At 33.8% G+C, this 22,985-nt stretch overlaps 2 protein-coding genes across 2 annotated transcripts; one reads left to right on the forward strand and one right to left on the reverse strand.

Annotated features, from left to right (window-relative positions):
- Positions 1–72: 72 nt before the first annotated feature.
- LOC130649528 (uncharacterized) lies at positions 73–6,739 on the reverse strand. Its single transcript, XM_057455821.1, has 5 exons — positions 5,836–6,739; positions 4,177–4,325; positions 4,018–4,093; positions 3,880–3,949; positions 73–1,284 (listed from the first exon to the last, which is right to left on the reverse strand). Exons 1-5 carry the CDS (start codon positions 6,404–6,406, stop codon positions 711–713), a joined length of 1,440 nt encoding a protein of 479 aa, XP_057311804.1. The 5' UTR covers positions 6,407–6,739; the 3' UTR covers positions 73–710.
- Positions 6,740–17,907: 11,168 nt separating this feature from the next.
- LOC130649047 (52 kDa repressor of the inhibitor of the protein kinase-like) lies at positions 17,908–22,331 on the forward strand. The gene is made up of 2 exons (XM_057455241.1): positions 17,908–18,406; positions 18,952–22,331. Exons 1-2 carry the CDS (start codon positions 18,120–18,122, stop codon positions 22,055–22,057), a joined length of 3,393 nt encoding a protein of 1,130 aa, XP_057311224.1. The 5' UTR covers positions 17,908–18,119; the 3' UTR covers positions 22,058–22,331.
- The last annotated feature ends 654 nt before the right edge of the window (positions 22,332–22,985 follow it).

A 22,985-nucleotide genomic window follows, 5' to 3' on the forward strand; every position in this document is an offset into this window, starting at 1 on the left:
TGTTTTATTTACTGTAGCGTCTATATTTCCTCTGTCTTTTTTATTTTTGCTCGTGTTTTAAAATAAAACGTGTAATCACTTAATTTATTTCAGAGTTTACTGTGTTTGACAATACAATGTCATATATACCATGGAGGTATACTAAACTATTTACAATATTGCGTCAAAATTTAACTATATTAATTTAGAATTCAATACGTACAATACAGACAAAAACACGACATTTTTATACATATTTTAGAGTAAAGAAATAAATGAATTTTTATATGTCGAATTTAAAATATGTTACAAATACAAGGTTTATCTTTTTCCAGGAATTGACTGCGAAGTATTTATTGCAAATTACAGTAAAACAGATATTTTGCAATTTTTTTATATAATTTTTATTACGGTTTGATAGGTTCCCTTTTTAATAAAGTTCAAGCAAGTTCCTTTTTTCTTTTAAACACAAGAGTTTGAATGGCTGAGCACAAAATTATTTTTTCTATAAAAAACGCAGACTATGCGCGAAAAACTACGCAAGTTCTGCAGTTCCATCGCGCTCAGAATTGAATACAAGCATATTAACTTTTTGGTTGACCTAATGCTTTGATTGTTTTTCTCTTGTCTTTGATATTCAATTATAAACTTTCGGGTATGCAGCCATTTGGAATGATCTTTGTTAATCATCGTCAAACTATCTGCTTATACACACAACTCAATTATGCCTTTTATCCAACTTTCATCGAGTGATCTGCATGTGGTACGACTTGTGACGTCACTTCGCTCATACCCATATTTCCCCACATACCTCCATTTATGCTAGAGTAACCGCCAGAACTAGCGTACCCATTGGACCCGGGACGACTACTGTAGCTTGACAATTGTGAGTTGCTTGAATCGTTATATCCGGTCATACCAGCAGTTTGATATGGCCAAGAATTGTTTATTGTGCTACCATTTTGATAAGTTGTTGGCGTACTTCCAGGACTCAACGAGCATGCGCTATAAGGTGAGTTATTTGTTATAGGCGATGTATCACCATTCATTAACTGAGTGCTATCACTGGTTTGGTACATCGGACCCGTATTAACGTTATAACTACTCAAGTTATTATAATTATAATCTGTTGGCGTCATATTAGCACCCACTCCTGTTCCAGTAGACTGGGAACTATATTGTTGGTTATATTGTTTCATTCGTGGTGATTTCGGGATGGATGAGGGTGTCGTACTCATTTTAGGATACTGTGCCATTTTGGAACCACTCATGCCAGGGGAGTACATTTGCTTTTGAAATAATGACCTTTAAAACAATAACATAAAACAGGCTTAGTAACGCAACAACAACATTGTCACAACGTAGAAAAAGTGAAGTTTACAAATTAAAAATTTAAGAAACATGGCCGTGAAATTTTAAGTGGATTATAAGATTGTTCTGATAGTCTGGGGGATAACTTTTTAGGCCTCTCAATTTGACGATGTCACTTATAATATATTTTTGTATTTTCTTTAAATGTATTTACTTATTCTATTGTCGTCTTTCCTGTCTGAACTTTCGTTTCCCACTAAATAATAAACTATCGGTGAACTGAAAGAGATTAAGTAAACAGATCGCTCCTTTTTTCGATGCCGGTTGTTTTAATTATTTACATAATGTAAACAAACACATTATGTTTTCTAAACTGACCCCCGAGATAACAATGGCGCTGTGATCTTCGCGCTTTTGTTCTGTGACGAAACAGGTGTGTTTTATGCTACGCAGGTGCACTTCATCACAATTTCCTACCATTTATATTAGCGAAAATTTCGTGTATACTCTACATGACTTTATAATTTCCGCAGGTTTGCATCTTGCTCACCAATAGTTGTTTCATTTAAGAGTTGTTGCAGGTAAACCACTTGGCAGAAATCCCCCCTCCCCCTTCTTTTAAACTATTATTTATTTTTTATTTTACTCCACTTATGACGCATCGATTTAATTCAGCCAAGCTTCAGCTTTTATCAATGTTTTCCATTTTTTAAAAATTTGCATTCTGCAATATTTTTATTTATTTGGAAATTGTATTGTTCTCACGCGCATGTTCTTTCTTAATCAAGTGTTTTCCATTTTAGATCTTAAAAATTTGATATATAAATATTCTAATAAATAATTGAAAATTGTGAAATTACTTTTTTATTCAGTTTCTTTGTTTTTGTATCTTATTTTATCACTGTCTGCTTTAAAAATTGGATTATATATGTTAACAAGTCTCGTTTCTATGCACACTAGCCTGTAAACTGCAATGGCACTAGCCATATTTTAAAAGTCATATCATTTTTTAACAATTATATAAGAAGCACTTTTACTCATTTTTTACGATTCTTGTAAAAAAAGTGTGTAATAAGCCTCTTCTAAATCACGAATATCCTTAACATTGATAATTCACAGTAAAAATAGAAAGGGATTTTTAACTTGTTTCACAGCATACTAATAAGATGGTCACGTGATCATTAAATTTAAGATGGTGTTAAGTTATTTTTCACACGTATCCTGTGAGTTTTCGTGTGTAATGAAGGTTGCTTTATGTGATGCTATGCAAGATTCTCATGAATTTTTAACCCTCTTTTTGCCAGGTAATCAAATATTAATGCTGCACTAAAAAGACAGGGGGGGGCTCAAAATGCTTCCAGATAATCATAACGCGAGTTAAATTGTGCATAATTTATACCTTTATTTGTCGCAATTTAAAATTAGTTTTTCTATATTCATTTTTCTTATGACTTATATGGTTCTACATGTTTGTATGTAGAACGGTTGCTTTGTGTTATTATCTGGAATTTATAAAAATGTAAATTCATAATAGCCACTACGCCCACTTCCTTCCCAAATAGTGTGCTTGTCATATTTTTATAAGACGTAAGAATTTTTGCTTCGACTTGCTCTCATCATACTCCCGAAAAAATTCTGAATGAACTCTGTCTTCATATTACTACAAATATGCTTTTTTATATATGAAGGAATAGTCAATAAATACCAGACCTGAGAAAGGTAATCAAGATTCCATTATAAAACTGTTCCTTTAAAAGAACCCACCCCTCTCAACCCATAAACAGGCGTACATCACGACTTTCAATTTTCGTTTACTTTTGTTAAATAAAAAGAAAGATATTGAAACATGGTCATCTGCAAGGTTTGATTTCTAACACATAAAAGCCTAAGCACTTATTTCGTTCCCAGGTCAATTATATTACGAAAACGCTAGAAAATTTGTTTTCTTTTTCTTTTTTTTTTAATATAAGATACTTATTCAGGAAAGGTACTACTTTTTATTGCGGAGCATTTGTTATTTATGGAAAAGAGGTAAAAAGTAACCTTTTAACAGAAATTAGTTTGTGTCCTCAGATCCTACTGCCTAAGTAAAATTGTCTTATGGTGTAAAGATTTGTATAGAAAAACTTCGGAGAAGTGTAAGTATGTCCTAAGTCACTGTTCTTGTATATAAAAAACTGTCTTTAACAACAACAGAAAAAGCTGAGCAACGCAGCTACCGAATTTGAGGAAAGCATTTCTATTATTGTCAAATTTTGGAATAATTTTTACTCCATTTTTTTTCTCATAAATAATTGATCTTTTTCATCATGAAGTGCAGATGCTTTTGGTGAGCACTCCATCGTAGTGAATCGCATTCTCCCACGCGGTGCAGACAATGACCCACTTTTCTTAAACTGAGTTTGTTATTTATGACTGCGTAATCTATTCCAGTGCTTTTTTATTCACTATATACTTGATGCTAAGTAACCCTGCTACCCTTTTTTAAATATGAGTACCAGAGAATAGTGCTATTTGTTGTGGAGGTAAAACTTTATACTCAGACCAACAAATGAGAATTTTTATATTTGTTATTAAAATTCAGCATACCTCATATACGGCTGGACAGAGTAATCCGGGAAAAACCCGTTTGATCCGTTTAACATGCTCAAACGCTTCTCTAAAAAAATAACATAATTTTTACTATCCTGTTATTCCTTAAAAACATCAACAAGTAGTAAGACGTACCATGTTCCCGCTTCAAGACATTGGTTATACTTTCTAAGCGTTGAATATAGTTAATTGCTTCGTCAAGTATTCTTGCCTAAATAACCAATGGTTAAAACAAATTAACTCAAATATTTACACTCGCATTTCTTAAATAACAAAAAATATGTTCGACTCTACCTTTGAAACTCTTCTTTTATCTTTCACTGAAGGGAGAACACACTTTAACCTCTCATAGCCATCTGACAGTCGGCTGTAACGGCGTTTTTGCGTATTTCTATCAACGCCAAGCTCCGTGTCGGCAAGCGACGTCATATCATCTTCTCCATCTAAGAAGTTAGGTGGTTAAAAATGTACTGTTGATTTGTGAATCAGTTTCGCGTGCTTCTTTTTCATACATTTTGAATGGCATGGTTTTGGAAGAGCAAGGAACCATTTGTTATTGGTTATGCTGTGGAACCAAAGTGATCTGTGATGTGTGCGGATCGACATTTAAATTTTCTTGTGATATCAGATATTGTTTTTATGATATTGTTTATATATTGATAAATTTTCTTTTTCTCTGATATTTTATTACCAGATCAGTAAAAACACTGTGCAATAATTTGAAGATAAGGAATAACCTTATTCAATTTTATTTTTTGTTTTAATTATCAGAGAATTACGTTAAAATTTTTCTTCATTATTTTTAAACTATCAAAAACATTTAATTACACTTTATCAAATAGATTTCATAAAATAAAAGATAAAAACAAAGAAAAAGGAAAGTATGCTTAAATATAAACTTAAAAATTGGTAAATTTATCACGACGAAATTAACCCAGTCGCAGATAATTAATTATTGACACAAAAGTAAAGCCGAAAATAAGAAATATAAACGTTATAAAGTGAAGACTACACGATACAGATTAAAATATATGCATGTAAAAAAAAGAAAAAAACTTTTGGGCTAAAATTTTTTAAATAGTTTAACATCATCAAGCAAAAACGTTAACCCACGAGTTTCGTGTTATTTACAAATTTACCATAATCAAGCCAGCTGCGCTGATGCGAAAAAGCAAGGTTGGATGGGACGAGTTAAACGTATTTCCCACCCTGGCTGCATATGAAGTTCATTTGTTGTTAGATCATCCTCGTCCCCAGGGTGTGTTGCCTATACCAAAGCCGCTAGCGTTTACTTGACGTAATTGGTAGATATAAAAATTGTTGATAGATATAAAAATATTGTTTCTAGGTGAGCATATTTTGAGAATGTTTTTTTACGAAGATAAAAATCATTTAATATTGTTATTGCTGCGAGAGACGATCGTGTTAAAAACACGACTTCTGATATTGCTTCGTTTTTTGTGACTTGCTACTGGCCGTAGTTGAATAATTTGGTGTGCTAAACAACACTAATTACCATAGTTGGCAAGTAATCAAGTTTACACATCAACTGGTGCACCAACAGATAGCTAAAAGGTTTAAAATAAGTGCTGCTACTTCATGTACAATGGATTTAATTGTTCGTTTCTTTTTATTTTTTACGAATATCTCCTCCACCTTGGTATGTTATTCCTAATAAAGCCTTATTTTGCGTTGTAATTGATCAAACCTCGCAATCTGCATTTTATTTGTGGAGATTATTCTTAATCAAACTTTTATGTTCTTTTTTATAATCGCATGTAAAAACAAACAGTTTGACGTTTTAGAGACCGCGATCGGGAAAGACCGTGCTATTTACGATAAGATCAAATTAACCTTTCATAGATCTTTATTTATTTATCTATTATTTTATATTTATTATATAACTATTAAAAAGACATCAAAACGAGGTAACACTGACGAATAATAACTTACCTTTCTCCTCCTCTGCAGTGTCATCCAGTGAACCATCAGGACTTCTACGTGAAAACTTTCCATTCATTAGATGCGTGTCGGGAGCCACTAACTCGTTTGGTCTCCAAAACTCGTTAAGTAACTCAAAAATTTCATTTGGAAGAGGACCGGTAGGATCCAACGAGTTTTGCGTCATACCGTTCGCGCCGGGATACTGAGAAGGTATTCCGTTTGACAGCCCATTTATCGCATGACTGTTTCCGTTGACTGATGGTGCACTGTTATAACTGCCCGTGGTTATCATTGAATTAGATCCATTGCTACCAGTTGTCAATCCGGTTGATGTTTCTCCCGGAGAGGGACTATAATCCATATCAGCATGTGATGAAGTTGTTGAACATCCACTTTGATTTGTTTGATTTGTAGGAGCGTTTCCTTCTGGATTTTTTGCGTTTGTAACGTAAGGATCCTCTTTTTTTACCTTTTTTGACAAAGCGTAATCATTAGTGTTAGGTTGAGGCGACGTTTGTTTCACTTGCGGTGGTGATGATATCACTTGAGTGTTTCGCATGCTTGCTGTAGCGGCAGACATTTTTTTCTCTAATTTTCTTTGTATATATATACAGACTATAAATTGTTTCACTAAAATAAACAATTAGATAATTGAATACCAAACTGGCAAGGAGCAGATAGCTATTTTAACACTTCTCTTCCAATTAAAATCTTTCGTGTTATCTACTGAAACACGCATTAGCATAAAGGCGTAACTTGCTTGATGCATATCTCAACATAGTTAACAAAACGTATATAAACCCATATAAACAGCAGCTACAATATATATGTATATGTGTAATATCTATATGTATGTATGTATTGTCACAACTATTTGCATCAGATTAATGATTGCACCTCGGTCGTGACAAGTAACAAGAGGCAATACAAAATTTCCACTTGAGAAAAAAAAGCAAAAGCGCACTAGTTTATAATACATCAACAATTTGACAGCTGATTTTTCTTCCTTTGTCTTCATCTTCTTTTTCTTCTGATCTATTCTTCTGCTACAACGTTTTTTACACCTGTCATTTGAAACGAACCAATCAGAGTGCGTGTTGTTTTGCGATCAACAAATCTATTAAGCCTCTATTAAAATAAAAAGAAAAAGAAAGAAATGATTCAAACAAAAGAATTATATACTTCTCTTCGTTTGATTATCACGCAAAGAACACAAAAATAAATAAATAAATAAATATACCAAAAGATATAAAAACTGCTGACTTAGCATTATGAGCAAGTATTTTTATTTCAAACGACAATGTACCCATCTCAAGTTTTGAGCTATCGGCTGACTTGTGTTGTATTAAACATTTAAATTTTTTCCTTCCATTTTTTTGTCGATTTTACTCGTTTGCACATTACCCAGCAGCTATCCTTTAAAAACAGTCAAATACTAAGAATAAAAAAAATTAAAAATAAAAAACTTCGAACTGGTTTTCCACACGTATTTTCTTTTTAACAACAGAAGCGAGGAATATTTGACAACTTTCTCCCTTTGAGAAAAACAGGCCACCAAAACGTTTTCACTTAAAGTGCAAATTATGTATCACACGCATTCAGCAAAACACTCCAAAAATATCGACCTCCTCACTGTTTCACAAATAGCCTTGTGAATGACCTCAGATTTACTAGAAGCTGCTATTTTTCAGGGGGGTGGATAGGTGTTCAATAAACTAACACTTATTTCTTTTCATTATTATTTTAAACTTCATCTGCTCAATATTCATTAAACTTTATTTGCTATTAATATTTTTTATGCTTATTTTTCATTTTTACAAAACTGATTTAATTTAACAATTTTTTTTAACCGTAAAATTATTTTAGGTATATTTACTATTTGGACTGCCACTATATCTCTTAGCCAAACGTTCCAACTGCGCTGGCACTATTGCCATGGTGACGCATATCCAAACGACAACCTTACGTTTTGTATACTTCTTTAACGACAAACGATTAAACGCGAGAGTCAAAACTGCTGCTTTTGCTGCAAAAGAATTTTCCGATATTTTCTTAGTTGATGTTTCGCAAGTAACAGAGTATTGTGAAATATTTCTTTTAAGCGATATTTTCAAATGACACCATTGTAGACTTTCTTTCATTCATTTTTTTAATTAAAATACCTACACTACGAGTTGTTGTTTTTTTTCATTAAAAAAGTATACAGAGTAAATAAACACAAAGTATTGATACACATGGATGGCTTATTTCATTAGCCTTGCCACTGAACTAATAAACTTACTCAAATTAAATTAATCGTAGTTTTTTAAAAGCTTTTTGAAGTGTTCCGCAATTTGCACAGCTATATGTACTTAATCTTTGGGGACCATATACCCTTTTCTGTCGTGTAAACTTTATAATGTGTGCTTCGATCAATCTTGCGCCGGTGGCGTCAATATCTCTTTGTAGAAACTGTTGACTCATTTGAGATTGACGGAAATTTTTTTAGCCAAGCAAACTATGTGCCCTTGTTTTGTTTGTTTTTGCTTTATGAGGTCAAATAAACACTCGGAATGTGTTACTTATGTTCGTAACGTCAAAACAAATGGGGTTAACGCCAAATAAAATTTTGAAATCTCTGGGTTAATGTTTGTAACACCAAATAAATTGCTGAAGTTTCGGGGTTACCTTCGTGACATAAAATAAATTGCGTGTATGCGAATTCATCATTTTATGCGAATTCTTCATAAGAAACGAAGTAATTCAAAAAGTTGTGTCCAGGATTGTTGTAGAAGAACATTTTTAAGAACTCGAGCCTTTTGTCATAAAATAGGTGCAATTTTGGGCGGAAATTCTTGCTGATCTTTGTGGACATATTCACGGACGTTCCGTGGATAAGAACAAAACGAAGCTGTGTTCTGCAGGTGCGTTCCCACTATCATAACAAAAGAGGCTCGTGTTCTTAAAAATTAAAAAAACAATTTTACGAGTTCTTATAAGCGTGTAATTTCAGATATTACTTTTTCAAAAAAAAAATAAACTCTCAACTAAATTCAGTGATCATGTTTTGTCCACCAGAGTGATGACTAAATAAAAATAATGAGAGTGTTTGCAAACAAAATTGTCTCGTTCTTCGTGCTCGCTTGTGACTGCACCTTGTGCCACCCACCGCTATTTTAAGAAAAGTCCTCAACATAATAAAACCGTTTATCAAATTCGTCGACGTAACACTTAAATCGACAAATAAAGCCTCACATGTTGCATGCATGTTCCTGTTTGGCAATTAGTTACCAGTACTTTCATTCCTTATATTTATTATATTTTAAAGCATTGGATTTGCAGACTCATTCTTGTTTTGTAAACTTTGAGTTTCTCAAAAATAAAAACTCTATGATTCATGCGTTATATTAAGCACAAGTTTGAAGCAAACACGTGTCTCTAATTACTGTGATGTTGTGTTGTGAACAAAAACACCTGCACATAGTTACGGATAAAACAATACTGGCCTATAGATAACAAACAGCGAGTTTAATAAGGAGGTCACTGGTGGATTTTTTTATGTAGAATGTGCGTTCAAAATTGTCTTTAAAATGTCATTGGTTAATAAGGAGTTATTTTATAACAGCTCGTACAAAAGCAGGTGAGGTTGTTTAGTAATTCCTATAGCAACAAGTAAACAGCAAATTCAGTGAAATTACCACATGTGGATAGGGCTGACCGTTAATTTTATTTTAGTAACCTCTCTAAACCCCCTAGCTATGTATTGATTTTGCTTTTAAATTGGTCTCATCTCAGAACATATTAAGATAACAAAGGCTAACGAAGACGGGGGTCATAAATAATTAATATAATACTTTAGATTCAGCTGCTATCGTTCCGCTTCTTCTTAAATTATTTATCAATTTTTGACCACAGCTCAAAGGAACAGAAATATCTTGTTCAAATTACTACATTACTTCCTACTGCTTAGTTGTTATACCTTAAAACCACCCGTGGACCTAACAATGAATTTATATTCCCTGGAACTCGCCATTTATTTCATCCTTTTTAGATGAGGCTTTTATATACTTCACTATACTGTATTTAATACACTATTATGTTTATTTGTTCCATGATAAATCATAACACATTTTAAGGGTAGTAACTAACAGACATGGTTCCTAGATCTAAAATATCATTGAGTTGTGTTAACGATATAGGTTGCAAAATTTAGACTCGATGTTGTCTAAGAGACTTCATTGGAAGAAACTTCGTTGAGCCTTTTAAAGAAGCAAGCAATACAGTACACGCCCGTTAATTCGATCATTTCGCTAATTTGAACAGTATTTTTAGTCCTTAGGCTCAAAACGCTGTTAATTCGAATTTTTGCGCACTGACAATCTTAATAAAAATTTCCTTTTTTTAAATAAATAGTAGTAAAATTTTTTATAACTTTTCACTAACATTTCCTGTAAAATGGAGTGTGTAAGGCATCTGGAGTCCTTCCCCATCACCAAGAATAATGAAGGGGAGACGGTTCAATCATATGCAAATCAAACAACAAAAGATAAATGATTTTTGTAAAGAATTTTCAACAAATTCTTATACATGCAGTCCTTACTGAACAATTTTGACAAATTATATCCGAATTCTTATTTCTCCCTATTATCCGATAATTCAAACATTCACTAATTCGAACAAAATTTTTGACAAATTAATGGTGCGTACTATGTATGTTGAAATTGGCTACCGCGAAATTTAAAATTTAACGAATTTGTTGAATTGCAAATTACTTCTGTATCGCAAAATCATACAATTATGTTATGACTGCACGAATTAGCGATCCAGAATGTACGACGGGTGTATTCCCGTGAATTTTTTTAGCCTGTTACTGCAATTCTCCTATGGATTTCAAATTGCCACTTTTTACTATTACATACACCAAAAAATGTTGTCTGGTATATGTACATATGTATAACGGGTAAACATGTGGATTTTTTTACTAACGATTAGTCTCTTCTTATTAGTCTAATGTAGTCTCCATTTACCCTTATATTCGCAAATCTTTCGATCTTCGTCGGATTTGTTCATTATCAGTGAAGGGAAAAGTGCCCTGGGAGCAAGGTTGGCAAACGACTAGTCTAACCTGATTGTCCAACAAAAATGTATGTAACATATTTATCGATAAAATGCCAGAGTGCAAATAGGGTTTTATCTACATAAGCAGTGTACACAAGGTTTGTTTGCATTGCATGTTTTTTTCTCGTTAATATATAAATATTTTCTTCAAGGTTGAAGAATTTGTTTGGAAGTCTGTTGTAAAAATAAAGAATGCTAATTAAATATTTCATTTGACCGACATTCTCTATCGAAGAAGAAGCGTTATTAAAAATGAATTTATTTATTTGCTTTCCTGATGCTTTATATTGTTGCTTTCAAATCCAGTTATTTTTCTTCTTCTTCTTCTTCTTCTTCTTCTTCTTCATTTCTTTCTTTTTACAGTTTTTAGAGGATTCGAGCCTCGTGGACGTCTAAGAAAATCTTTAGAAAAAAACTCTCCTTATTATAATTTCTTGATATGTTGAAATCAATTGTTAATTAAAATATAAAGAAATCCAAAAAAATTTAATAAAGCCATTTTTGTTGGTGATAAAAAATAATGCAAGAAATAATGAAGTCATTATCGAATTTTCGATCACAAGCTCCATAGTCATAGCATCTATCCCTGCTGAATTAAATAGGGTGGTAAAATTGCCACCCCTCTCCCTTTAAAATCATAAACTGAAATACACAAATTCATAAATCGGGTTCACTAGAACACTAAGCTTCAAAGAAGACTAGGAGACTTCTAATTTATTCCCTTCAAATTCTGAAACAAAAAAAGAAAATTTTTATATTGCGCCATCTAAATGTCATTGGACGTGGCTTTCTAATTGGCAGACATTAACTTAATATTTGTTTGTATTTTCTCAAAATGTTTACATCTTGATATTTGTACTAAACACAGTCAAAAGATCAACACAAAGTAAAACAGTTATGTTAAAACTTTTTCTTTCAAGCAGTCCAGTTTAACGTATCTGAATTAATGTCTTTAGCTTCTGCAAAAGATTAATAGTCTATCGCGGTTTTCTTTTCTTTTTTTCTCGAGAGATTTTCGTTCGCCGAAATTAATTTTTTTTTTTGCATTTCGGAATGTTTACGCAGTGAATCATGACTGGCAATGTAAATCATGTAGACTACTTAAAGAGAAGTATTTTTTGCGGAAACAAATTTTCGCGATTTTTTTACAGCTCCTTTTCTTCGTTTCGCGAAAAATATTTTTAACGAAACAGATGCTCGCAATTTTTTCTAACCAGTACACACGAGCGATATCAACCTCGTCCCAAAGACGTTTTGTATCTGCTAACATTGAGACGGCGATACAAACGGGACCTTGGCACAGGCCTCTCAGTTCTATGCTCTGATTGGGCAGAGACCCCTCAGTTCTGTGCTCGATTGGACGGAGCGACGTCGCTAATTAACAAGATTAAATCGTTCTGCCCCCAAAGATGCTATGACTATAAAACTTGCAACAGTAACTGACTAAACTACAATCCATAAATATTATCGAAAAAACATTTTTTTCGCGGTTTTTGTATACAAGTGTGTTGTATGTGTCTGCGTCGGCTTAATAGAGAAAACTCGCACTAATCAACACTACAATCAAGGGTGGGGGCAAAAATATGTACTTTTCGTTTTCGCGATGATTTTTGCTGACCATTATTCTTTGCTCACGTCATCATTTTTCCAAAAAGTGCTTTGCACCATTTTATTTCAGATTTCTTTTTCGTTTTAAAATACGACCCTCTCACCACCCTTCACCTAAAAAAGATCAAGATAAGGTTGATATAATTTAAATTTCCAAACTTTTACATCAAGCATCAAAGCGTGTTTGTGAGCAGTGAACTCGCACACAAAAACATTTCTCCAAACCTAAACAGCTTCACTAAATTGTGAAAATAATGCAAGTATCGTTTAATTAAAAACATACACGCTTAAATAAAATGTACACACAGTCTAACCTCGTCCCAGGGTATCTTGTATATTTCTAAGATCCGGACGGCGATAGGAACGTCACCCTTGTTCACAGGCTTGTTCACGTGACCATTTTACAACCCAGAATCTGGGTTGCAATAATTATTAGGATTTCTCTTAATAACCCAGGTTTTTCTTGCTTGCTAGTTACCTATATAAAAAATAATAAAAAATAAATATAAATAAAAATATATAAAAAAAAATAAAACAGTTAAGTAACTGTCACTTTTAAATATTTACATCAAGTTTCTTTACTAAATATCCAACATTAACTGAAGTAATAATTTTTCCATGTTTTAGGGTAAAAACAAATTCAACCATCGATCTCAAAAGTTTTTAGCTAAACTCAAGACCGAAAACACTATTTGTTTTGTTTTAAACCTCAGCGGGGAAGAGCAATTAAAGCAACCCGCATAAATTAGTGACGTCACTTTGTCCAATCACAGCACAGAACCATAGTCATAAGGAAAACAAATAGTCTAGAATCCCGGGCCGTTTGTATTGTTATTGAATCGGAACTGCAACTTTTGAATTCGACGGCCACATGGGGCACAGATTTTTAAAAATAGCTGCTGCGAAGGGCGATTATCTTGCTAAAAATTATTTCCAGGATCTTATGAGTTGTTAGAAAGGGAATTTCTTGATGATGATATAGAATTTAATGCGGCATTGGATATGTTGGTATCCGAATTAACAAGCAATGATGGAAAGAAAGTGTTATGCAAATGTAATAAGTGCTCCACGACGTTGACTTACAAGACATGTCAACATCAAGCACATGCTAGCTACACCAAAAAAAGAAAGGAAACTGTAAAAGATTTGGTTGTTTCTAAATTCGATAAAGTATTATTAAGAAAGCTTTATCCAATAGAACTAAAAGTGATTGTACAGTGTTTTGGTGGAAGAGTTCACTCGTTAGAATTTGTATGTTTTCTTAGCAAAGAACATTCGTGAGAAACAAAGCTGCTAAAAAGGAAACATAAAAAATCACTACGAATTAAGTTAAAAATATTAGTCAGAATCAGATAAGGTATTAGTCTTTTTTCAAAAACAATAAAACAGCGTTTCAGTTCTATTAGAAGATGCCATTTATGGTAAACTACAATCGTGGACAAGAATATTGAGACTAAGGCAGTTTTTTACTCGTTATCCAAATATGGATAAAACAGTCAAACAGTCAATACACTGCAGCCGGCAGGCTGCAAAGTCGCTACTTTTGCACACAAGTAGGCCAGGCAGAGAGGGTTGAAAAGTTGCTAGTCACTTAGCACGCCCGCACACCGAAATAATTCACGTCGGGGACCACGAAGGCCCCGAAATTCGTGATTAATAGCCTTGCTGACGTCGGCAACAAATAGCAAATTTTAAGAATTTTGTATTTACCAAATAACCCAAGAACCGAAGTCCTAAGTCTCTGAACAACTCTGAACAACTCTGCACATTGGCAAGTTCAAAATGTGTGAATCTAATATAGAATGAGCCTACGCAATTACTTGTGGTGGCGAACTTCGAAATTCGTTGTCTTGTCCCGACATATTGTGACCACGATTGTAGGTGCAATTTCTAACTGAGACTATTTTCTTCAAACTTGATTACATATAAAAACGAATCTTGTTTGAAGTACTGTGTTTTATTGTGAAAAAAAGTTTTTGCCCTGTCTAGGATTCGGACCTAGCTCTTTTATTTGTGTCATAGCCATTAGACCAAGGGCGTACAGGCATAAATACAAAAATAGATTATATACAACAGTTACTTTCATGATCAATCTGACACAAACGCAGGGGCGGATCCAGTGTACGTCAGCGCCGTCACGCGACTGACATAATTTTTACTAAGAGTCGTAAAAAATAATAGGGTACTGTGATCCCGCAGGCCCTGCGTCCGTTGAGCTTTATTGCGAAGCAATTGAGCTTTGCGAGCGAAGCGAGCGAAGCGAAATTGTGGAGCACGTTTGCTACACGCGAGGTATACCAAGAGAATTATTGAGATTCTCAAAATTTCGATAGAAAAAAAATCATATAAAATCAGCGTAAAGAAATAGGACTGATATTTTTGCACATAAAGCTAGGGTATTTTTTTTCTAATAAAACAAATAAGTTTGGACCGAGGGGTTAAAGTATAAGTTTAGTAAAAAATGCAATAAGTACGGCTCGTACCCCCCCACCCCCGGATTTTGACCCCCCCCCCGTCTTTTGGTCCGGATTATACGTCCGCCGAACTTGAACACACAAAGAGGAATATGCCGTGAACAAGAAACGGTAGTCGGCATTTTAGACACGTATATTTTACAGACCCAAAATATGCCTTATTTCTTTGTATTATAGCTAATTATGGTATAAATAATTAATTAATTACTTTGCAATTTTGCTTCTAATACTATTATAGTTGTATTTTAATGAAACATAATAGTATTAAAACGGTTTTCTTCTTTTGAAAAAATTTATTGCTGGTCCTGTTTCTAATCGACTTTACTTGTGTATTTTAAGCTTTTTTGTTGCTGTGCTTTTTTTGGAGATTTTAGTTGGATTGGAAAGCTCCTGTGTAAGGTACCCATTCCTAAAGAAAAATTGAAGTAATTTGTACAATTAAAACGCGCCGAGCTGTGTTTTATTTTATTGTTTCTAAGAGGATGTAAGAATACAATATTATCAATTTTAATTGGTTTTATCCAAATCGTGCTTAATCACACGAAAGGTAGCTAGCTAGAGCTCAGTTTTGTATAAAAGAATTGAAAGTAATTTGTAGAATACATATGGAGAAGCTGTATTACTACCTAACTGATAGCCAGATATAGGAAAACCTGTAGCTAGGGTGCAGACAAAACAAATAGCTCTGGGCGCTAGAGTGAGCTGACCAACCGTTTTTTATCATTTTTTATTTATTATATAAGTAACCTGTTTCAGTAATTAAAAAAATATCCACTTTTGCTATCAAACCAACAACAATGTAATTGTCAATAGGAATTAGTTTTCCGTACACCCTCCCTGAGAACAAGGTTTAAAACGACATTAAAACATTAAAACTTTCATTAAACAGAACTTCAAGGATGCCCAAGCCGCACCACGTCCTCTAAACGGCGTGGGCATCTTCGAAACTGCTTGTAATTTTAGAACAAGGGTGCTGATAAGCTGCATACGCCGTATAAGTTTAGCGTTTTGCAAAAAAATTGAAGTATTCACCCGAAAAAACCTGCATAGACCATAAAGTAAACTATGTGGTAGTAAAGTTCTTAAAAGAACTGTTTTTGATGGTTTTTGATAAAATTTACTTGATAAATAACTTTTAATTTTTAATAACTTCTTTCTCTTAAAGCATCTTTTTCAAACTATCGTCCACAAGGTATGTTACAAGGAATTGAATTTTGAAAATGCTCCAGGCAAGTTCGGGAAAGTGCGGGCGGTTTTGGAAGACAATCACTAATTTAATTGGAAAAGTTGCCCGAACTCGCCCTTATATATGTGGCTGTTTGCAGCTTATTGACACCCTCTTATTTTAGAATATTCTCAGGAATAATAGACCAAGAGAAATTGCATCACAGTTTTTTGTCCACCGCCCACGTGTGTTTGAGAACAACCCACATAACAAAGTTCATTATTTTTTAAATTATTTGTGTAAAAATTACTATTTCATTCACGATAAACCATTTGTCAGTCATTTTATTCGCCCGACAAAGAATCCTATCCAAGGTGCTTTTCTATTAGTGCTGAATTTAATAATTGACATGGTTCAGCATAGTTTTTAAAAGGGTCTGATTGCAAAATATGATTGCCAAAGTTCAGCACTTGTAATATTTGTGTATTTGTGTACTCAGCTTCTAAAACACACACAAGAGACATTATAATTTCCTCTGGGTGATTACATTAATGTTGGTTGAAAAAAAACCGAATGATGAGAAGCATATGTTTTTAAATGGGTCTAGGACAAACTTATTTAATTTCCCTTGGCCTTGCATCAATCAAATTCTGAAAAAATAAACACTTCTAAAATTATTTTGTCAGATTTGGAAACTGTTGGTATGGTTGGAACTTTGCGTATAAAATTAGTAAAGTTGCCAAATTGTTTAGTTTTTTTCTTTTATACTTTTCCGAATTAGCCTTAATTATTTATAAGATGAAAAACAGTGCTTTCAATTCCATTGACTTGGCCATCCCTTAAAGGCACTGGAAGCTTCACACTGCACTGGCACTGGAAAATGTTTTCTTTTTCTTTTAGATTGTGTACAATGGGAGTGAGTGATGTAATCTTCTAATGCGTGTGGTGAAAAGAAGGCGAATCCGTTATTGTTTTTCTGCCCAAATTTGAAGCTATTTAATAAATCTTGATAAAGTTAAAAAACTGTTTTGATTTGTTTGTTTTTGTTTTAATTGTTTCCCGTGAGTTTTCGAAATTCGTTCCAGCAGATTCTGTGGCTTCTACTGCTGGTATTTTTACGTGAAAAAAATACTGTTTTGTTGTGAGGTCATTTACGAAATCGTTAACGTTAGGACCAACTTCTGCGGGTAGTACAACTCGATGTATCACATATCTTTCGGAATACTGCTAAAAGTGTAATTTTGTATTGCGCTCTTTACTTTTACCATTCTGTGGGAAAAGGCGGTACAAAATTTTAACACGCGTTATTCGTTTTTGTTAGTTTCGCGTAATCTAATTTTCTCGCACATTTTGAAAAGAATATCCCACGCACATCAAATACTCGCGCAGTCTATTCGCAAAAAAACTGTTTTTGAGCAACGAATTGTTCCGCAGAGCGTTCATTTTCATACCTCGTCCCCAGGGTTCTTCTATATGATATTCAATTTTGATGTATTTCGGAAGATGTTAGCGCCAATTAAACAAGAAGCGCTAGGGACAAAGTATTGGATAGTTTAATTTTGCTTGCAACTTGCGAAATGCTTCGCAACCTTTTTTTTAATTTCTAGTTTTACGGACCTTCCTCTTCCGTGACTGAGTTGATGGATACGGCAAAAAGCGACTGACATCCGAAGAATGTTCATGCAAATTGATTGGCTTGCCGGCCGAAATAACGTATTCTGATTGGTTTACAAAAACTGACGACTTTGACCCATATTTACGGTATTCGAAGTGTGATTCAGCCTGTATTTTCTTATAATAATTAAAGCTTTCATAAACCGATACCGTGTAATTAAAATTTCGGACCAAACGAAAGCAATTAGGTGAGCTTTTTCGGACCAAATGAAAGCAATCAAAGGCTTTTCGGACCAAATGAAAGCAATCAAAGGCTTTTCGGACCAAATGAAAGCATGCAGGACTTTATAATGGGTGATCAGGGCGTATTGTTTCTCTTTTCGATAGAAAGCATGGCGACTTACGACATGTTTGACCGAATACGTGCTGAAATGAGAAGTAATAATTTTTTGTATATGCAAGAAATCTATGAGAAATCATTAAAAAAAATCAAATCTTTGTGTCACAAAGATCTTTACCAAAGCTTAAACGATGGAACAATATCTCGAAATTTTAATGCAGAGGTTTATTTTCCAAAGTTATTGTGGAGGAAAGACCCAGGGAGTTCTGCAATTGCTTTGTGGTGAGATAAATAATATTCTTTTGTTATCTTAAACACTTTTTTATTCAATAAATTATTTAATAGGCCATTCAAAGTTGTTTTCTTTGGCCATCTGCCAAATGATCTTTTGCATAATTGTTTTAATAGCTTTGATTCAAAAGAATTTCGGCAAAACAAAGTAGCTAGCTAGAGATTAAAAGGATCATGTTCATGCTGTTGTGTACAAGATTTTTTGTTATAATATTGCAATAATAACATATAATATTTAAATATATTTTTAAATTTGATTTAATAACTATAGCCTAGCTAAGTAGCTAAACTGTAAAAAAGTTGAACCAATGAAGTAAATATATATATATAGTAAATAAACCACAGGCTTTTAAGAACATTTAGAGTGTCATTTTGAAGTGTGGCTATGTATTCTTTATCTAGATTAGCTTTTAAATTAATATTTGCATGAATGTGAAGTTAGTTTTGACAATTTACTTTTTCGTTGAATAAAATAAGTTTGTAAATGGTTGTGACATAATGGTTAATCATGCATGTAGTTTCCTTTCTTGTTTTAGTTCTGAAGCCACTGGGAATTGTTTGTACAGCTCCATGTCCCTGCTTCTTGTTGGCGACAACACACTGGTTGACGAGCTGCGACATTTAACTTCGTTAGAACTTTTTCTTCACCCTGAGGTATATAGTAAGCATCCTGTTTTAGTTTCTTGCTATGAAAAACATCAAGGTAAGTCATTTAAATCTTTTAATTGTATTTTACATATGAGCATGTCTTTTTCTGCAACTGAAACTGGTGTAACACCAATAGACTTTGTGAGAAATGAAGCTGTTTTGAACTGTACTAACCAGACTTGGTGTAGTTTGCTGTGCATGTTTGCTTTGTCTACGGTAACATTAAAAAACATCTTTTCCTATTTCCCTGACTGTGGTGATGAGAGAGATAAACTTTTATTTAACTGCAAAATTGAACCCATGTTTACATCATTAAACGATAAAGTTACTGATGCTCATATTTTGTTTTGTCTGCAAGGTGTTCATGCAGAATGTGGTCAGACTTTTAAAGCCAACCATTTTGTGCCAGTATTATTTCTTCCTAATGGTACCAAAAGGAAACTAATTCAACATTCCAAAAAAATCTTGCCGCAGTCTAAAAAACCCTGTTTGTTCCCAAAAGATGGGAAGGTACAATCAAAGTTGTCGTTTTGGACAGACCAGCGCAGCGACAAACTTATTTTGCCTACTTGTAAGAAAAAAGACTTACCCCAAATAAAAGAGGAGCACAAAACTGTTGTTGATGTTTCTTCCATGCCTCCTTTTGCTGGTAGTAGTAAAGTTAATTCAGATACTGTTGTTTGTGATAGTGCATTGTCCAATGCACCAGACACAACTACTAGTCATCCTCTGTGTTCATCTTTAAACTATCCTCAAACTTATTTTGATGTCTCAGATTACACAGATAAAGTTTTTCAAATAAAGGATGATCCATTAAAAGTTCATGAACTTATCCAAAATGTTTATAAACCTGATCATTCTTATAAATTTCCGAAAACAAATAGGTCTTTTCGTTTTGAGTGGTTAACAAAGTTTTCCTGGTTATGTTATTCACCCAAGGTTGATGGAGCTTATTGTCTGCCATGTGTTTTGTTTGGACACAAGTTTTCTTCCAAATTAAGTAAAATTAAAAAACTGTTTTCTGAACCTTTTAAGTACTGGCCTGATGCTTGTGCCAACTTTGTGAAACATGAGTCAAGTACTGGCCTTCATGCTTACACATCTGCTACGTTTACTAGTTTTATGGCTAACTATTTTGGTAATTCTCAGCCGATTGATGTGCTTCTTGATACTAACCATCAGAAGAAAATTACTGAGAACAGAAAGAAATTGATACCAATTGTTCAGGCCATTATTTACTCTGGTAGACAAGGGCATGCTTTAAGAGGTCACCGTGATGACTCACAATATCATGGTGAATTAGGAGAATTTTCTGGTGGTCGGGTAGGAAATTTTGTTGAACTTTTGAATTTTAGAGTACAAGGTGGAGATACAGCTCTTGCTGACCATCTTAAAACTTGTCCCAAAAATGCTACATACATTTCTAAAACTACCCAGAATGAATTAATCAACTGTTGTGGATCTGTAATTTTAGATGAAATAATCCAAGAAGTAAAATCAAACACTTTCTTTTCTATTCTGGCAGATGAAGCTGCTGATTTATCTAATAAAGAGCAAATGTCCTTAGTTTTACGTTTTGTTGACAGTAATTTGAATATACGTGAGGAGTTTGTTCAATATATTCATCGTGATGAGGGGCTGGCAGGTAAAGACTTGAAGTCTGTTCTCTTAAAGTCACTTCATAACCTGACTTTAAATATTAAGGATTGTCGGGGTCAAGCATATGATGGTGCAGGTGCTGTTGCTGGGTATAAGAATGGACTTTCTGCCCATATTCTTAATTTAAATAAAAAGGCTATATATGTTCATTGCAACAGTCATCGTTTAAATTTAGCAGTTGGAAAATCTTGTACAATCAGCTTAGTTGCCCATGTGATGGCTAAAATAAAACACATTTCCTATTTCTTTAACTATTCTCAAAAAAGACAGCAATCCCTTATGATTAACATAGATAAATATAGTCCGACTTCTAAAAAAACTAAATTAAAGGATGTTTGCCGTACTCGGTGGGTTGAACGAATTACTGGTTTAGATCTCTTTCAAGAGTTATATGTGCCTATTTATATTACTTTGGAAGAGATGAAATTAAACTTAAATCGGCAGTTCAATTATGACACATCAAAACAAGCTGTTGGTTTTTTTCACCAAATAGCTAATTTTGAATTTCTTGTCACTCTGGTGATCACAAGGAACGTATTTGACATAACACTTCCAGTTACTCAATTGCTACAAAATAGAACAATTGATGTTATGGACAGCATAGAGCTTATTCAAACATTAAAAAATGTTCTCCTTCAAACCAGAAATAATGTGGAACATTTTCATGATAGGTGGTATGAGGAGGCTCTTTCTCTTTGTGAAAAAGTAGGAATTGTGGAGGAGAAGAAAAGGACTGTTGGAAGGCAAACCACAAGAGATAATCATCCTTCTTTTTCAACTTCTGATTACTATAAAAAATCAGTTACTAATCCTCTTTTAGACCATTTAAATAGTGAAATGAAGAATCGTTTTCAACTGTTTTCTCTAAATGCTTATAATGGCCTATGCATTGTTCCAGCAAAAATGGTTTCTTTGATTTCTGGAGGTAAAACAAACTGGAAGGAGAAATTCAAGTCTTTTGTCTCTTTCTATGAAGATGACCTTCCAAATATACTTGGGCTTAATGCTGAATTAGAAATTTGGGAGAAGTATTGGATTGATTTTAAAGGAAATAGACCCCAAACTATTGCTCAAACGTTGAAGTCTATTAATCTAAATGTCTTTGTTAATTTGCATGTGGCCCTAAGAATTTTAGCCACTATTCCTGTCACCACATGTGAATGTGAACGCTCTTTCTCTGCTATGAGAAAACTTAAAAATTATACTCGCACTACTATGGTATCTGAACGCCTCAACGGGCTAGCGCTTATGTATATTCACAAAGAAATAGTGCCAGATGTTGATAAAGTTTTAAATAAATTTGCTAAAGATAAAAGAAGACTTGAATTAATATAAATTTTTCCACTATACAATCTAGAACAAATTAATGAATAAATAAATAAATAATTAAATCTTACCCACTCCTAATTGAAAAAAATAGTAACCATTTATATAAAATAAATTCCCTTTCCTCTTGTTTACGTTGTGTCTTTATCTTTCTGCAGGTTCAGCTTGCTCCGGCTGATAGTACCTGTTCTAGGAGCCCCCTGTCAGGGGCTTTAATAACTTTCTATTTTTATATCAATTCCTTTTCTTTAACCCCCCCCCCCCTTTTCCGAGTTCGGCTTGCTCCAGCTGATAGCACTCGGTTGATTGGAGCAGACTGTCCATGTCTGGAATAGCTAATATTACGTTATTAGCTGTTTCCTAGGCATGCTGACGAGCCCTGATATTGGGCGAAACAGTCTTAAAATATATGAATTTAAACCGTTGTTTTTATTTTTCCTACACTTTTTTGCAACCCTTTACAAGATTGTTTGTTATTTTGCTGTCCATTCGAAACAAAAAACGTCTCTAACAGAGCTAATAATTTGGACATTAATTAGGCCGTTTATAGTGCGTAGAGGCTCAAAATAGCGAAAGTTTCCGGGGCTGCGCCCCGGACCCCCCATGGGGGGCTTACAGCGCCCCCCAGGACCCACAGCTGTTCTGGGCGCAGCAAATTGCTGCGCCGTTTTTTGCTTCGCAAAAAAAGTGACTGACATGTTACAAATGCTGGATCCGCCCCTGAAACGTATACACACACTTGCAAGTTGATAGAATTTACAACCGTTTTTCATGGTCATGGTCAAAATGTAGGGGAAAGAGAAAGGCATTTGTTGTGTTCAGTAACAAGTAGCATTGCTTACATAGAGTATCTATTCTTGATATAGCATCCCATATATATATACATTCAGACATTATGGATAACTGAGACAATGTTACAGAGATGAATGAGACAACA

The sequence above is a fragment of the Hydractinia symbiolongicarpus genome, chromosome 7, assembly GCF_029227915.1.
Source record: "Hydractinia symbiolongicarpus strain clone_291-10 chromosome 7, HSymV2.1, whole genome shotgun sequence".
In the NCBI taxonomy this organism is placed as follows: domain Eukaryota; kingdom Metazoa; phylum Cnidaria; class Hydrozoa; order Anthoathecata; family Hydractiniidae; genus Hydractinia; species Hydractinia symbiolongicarpus.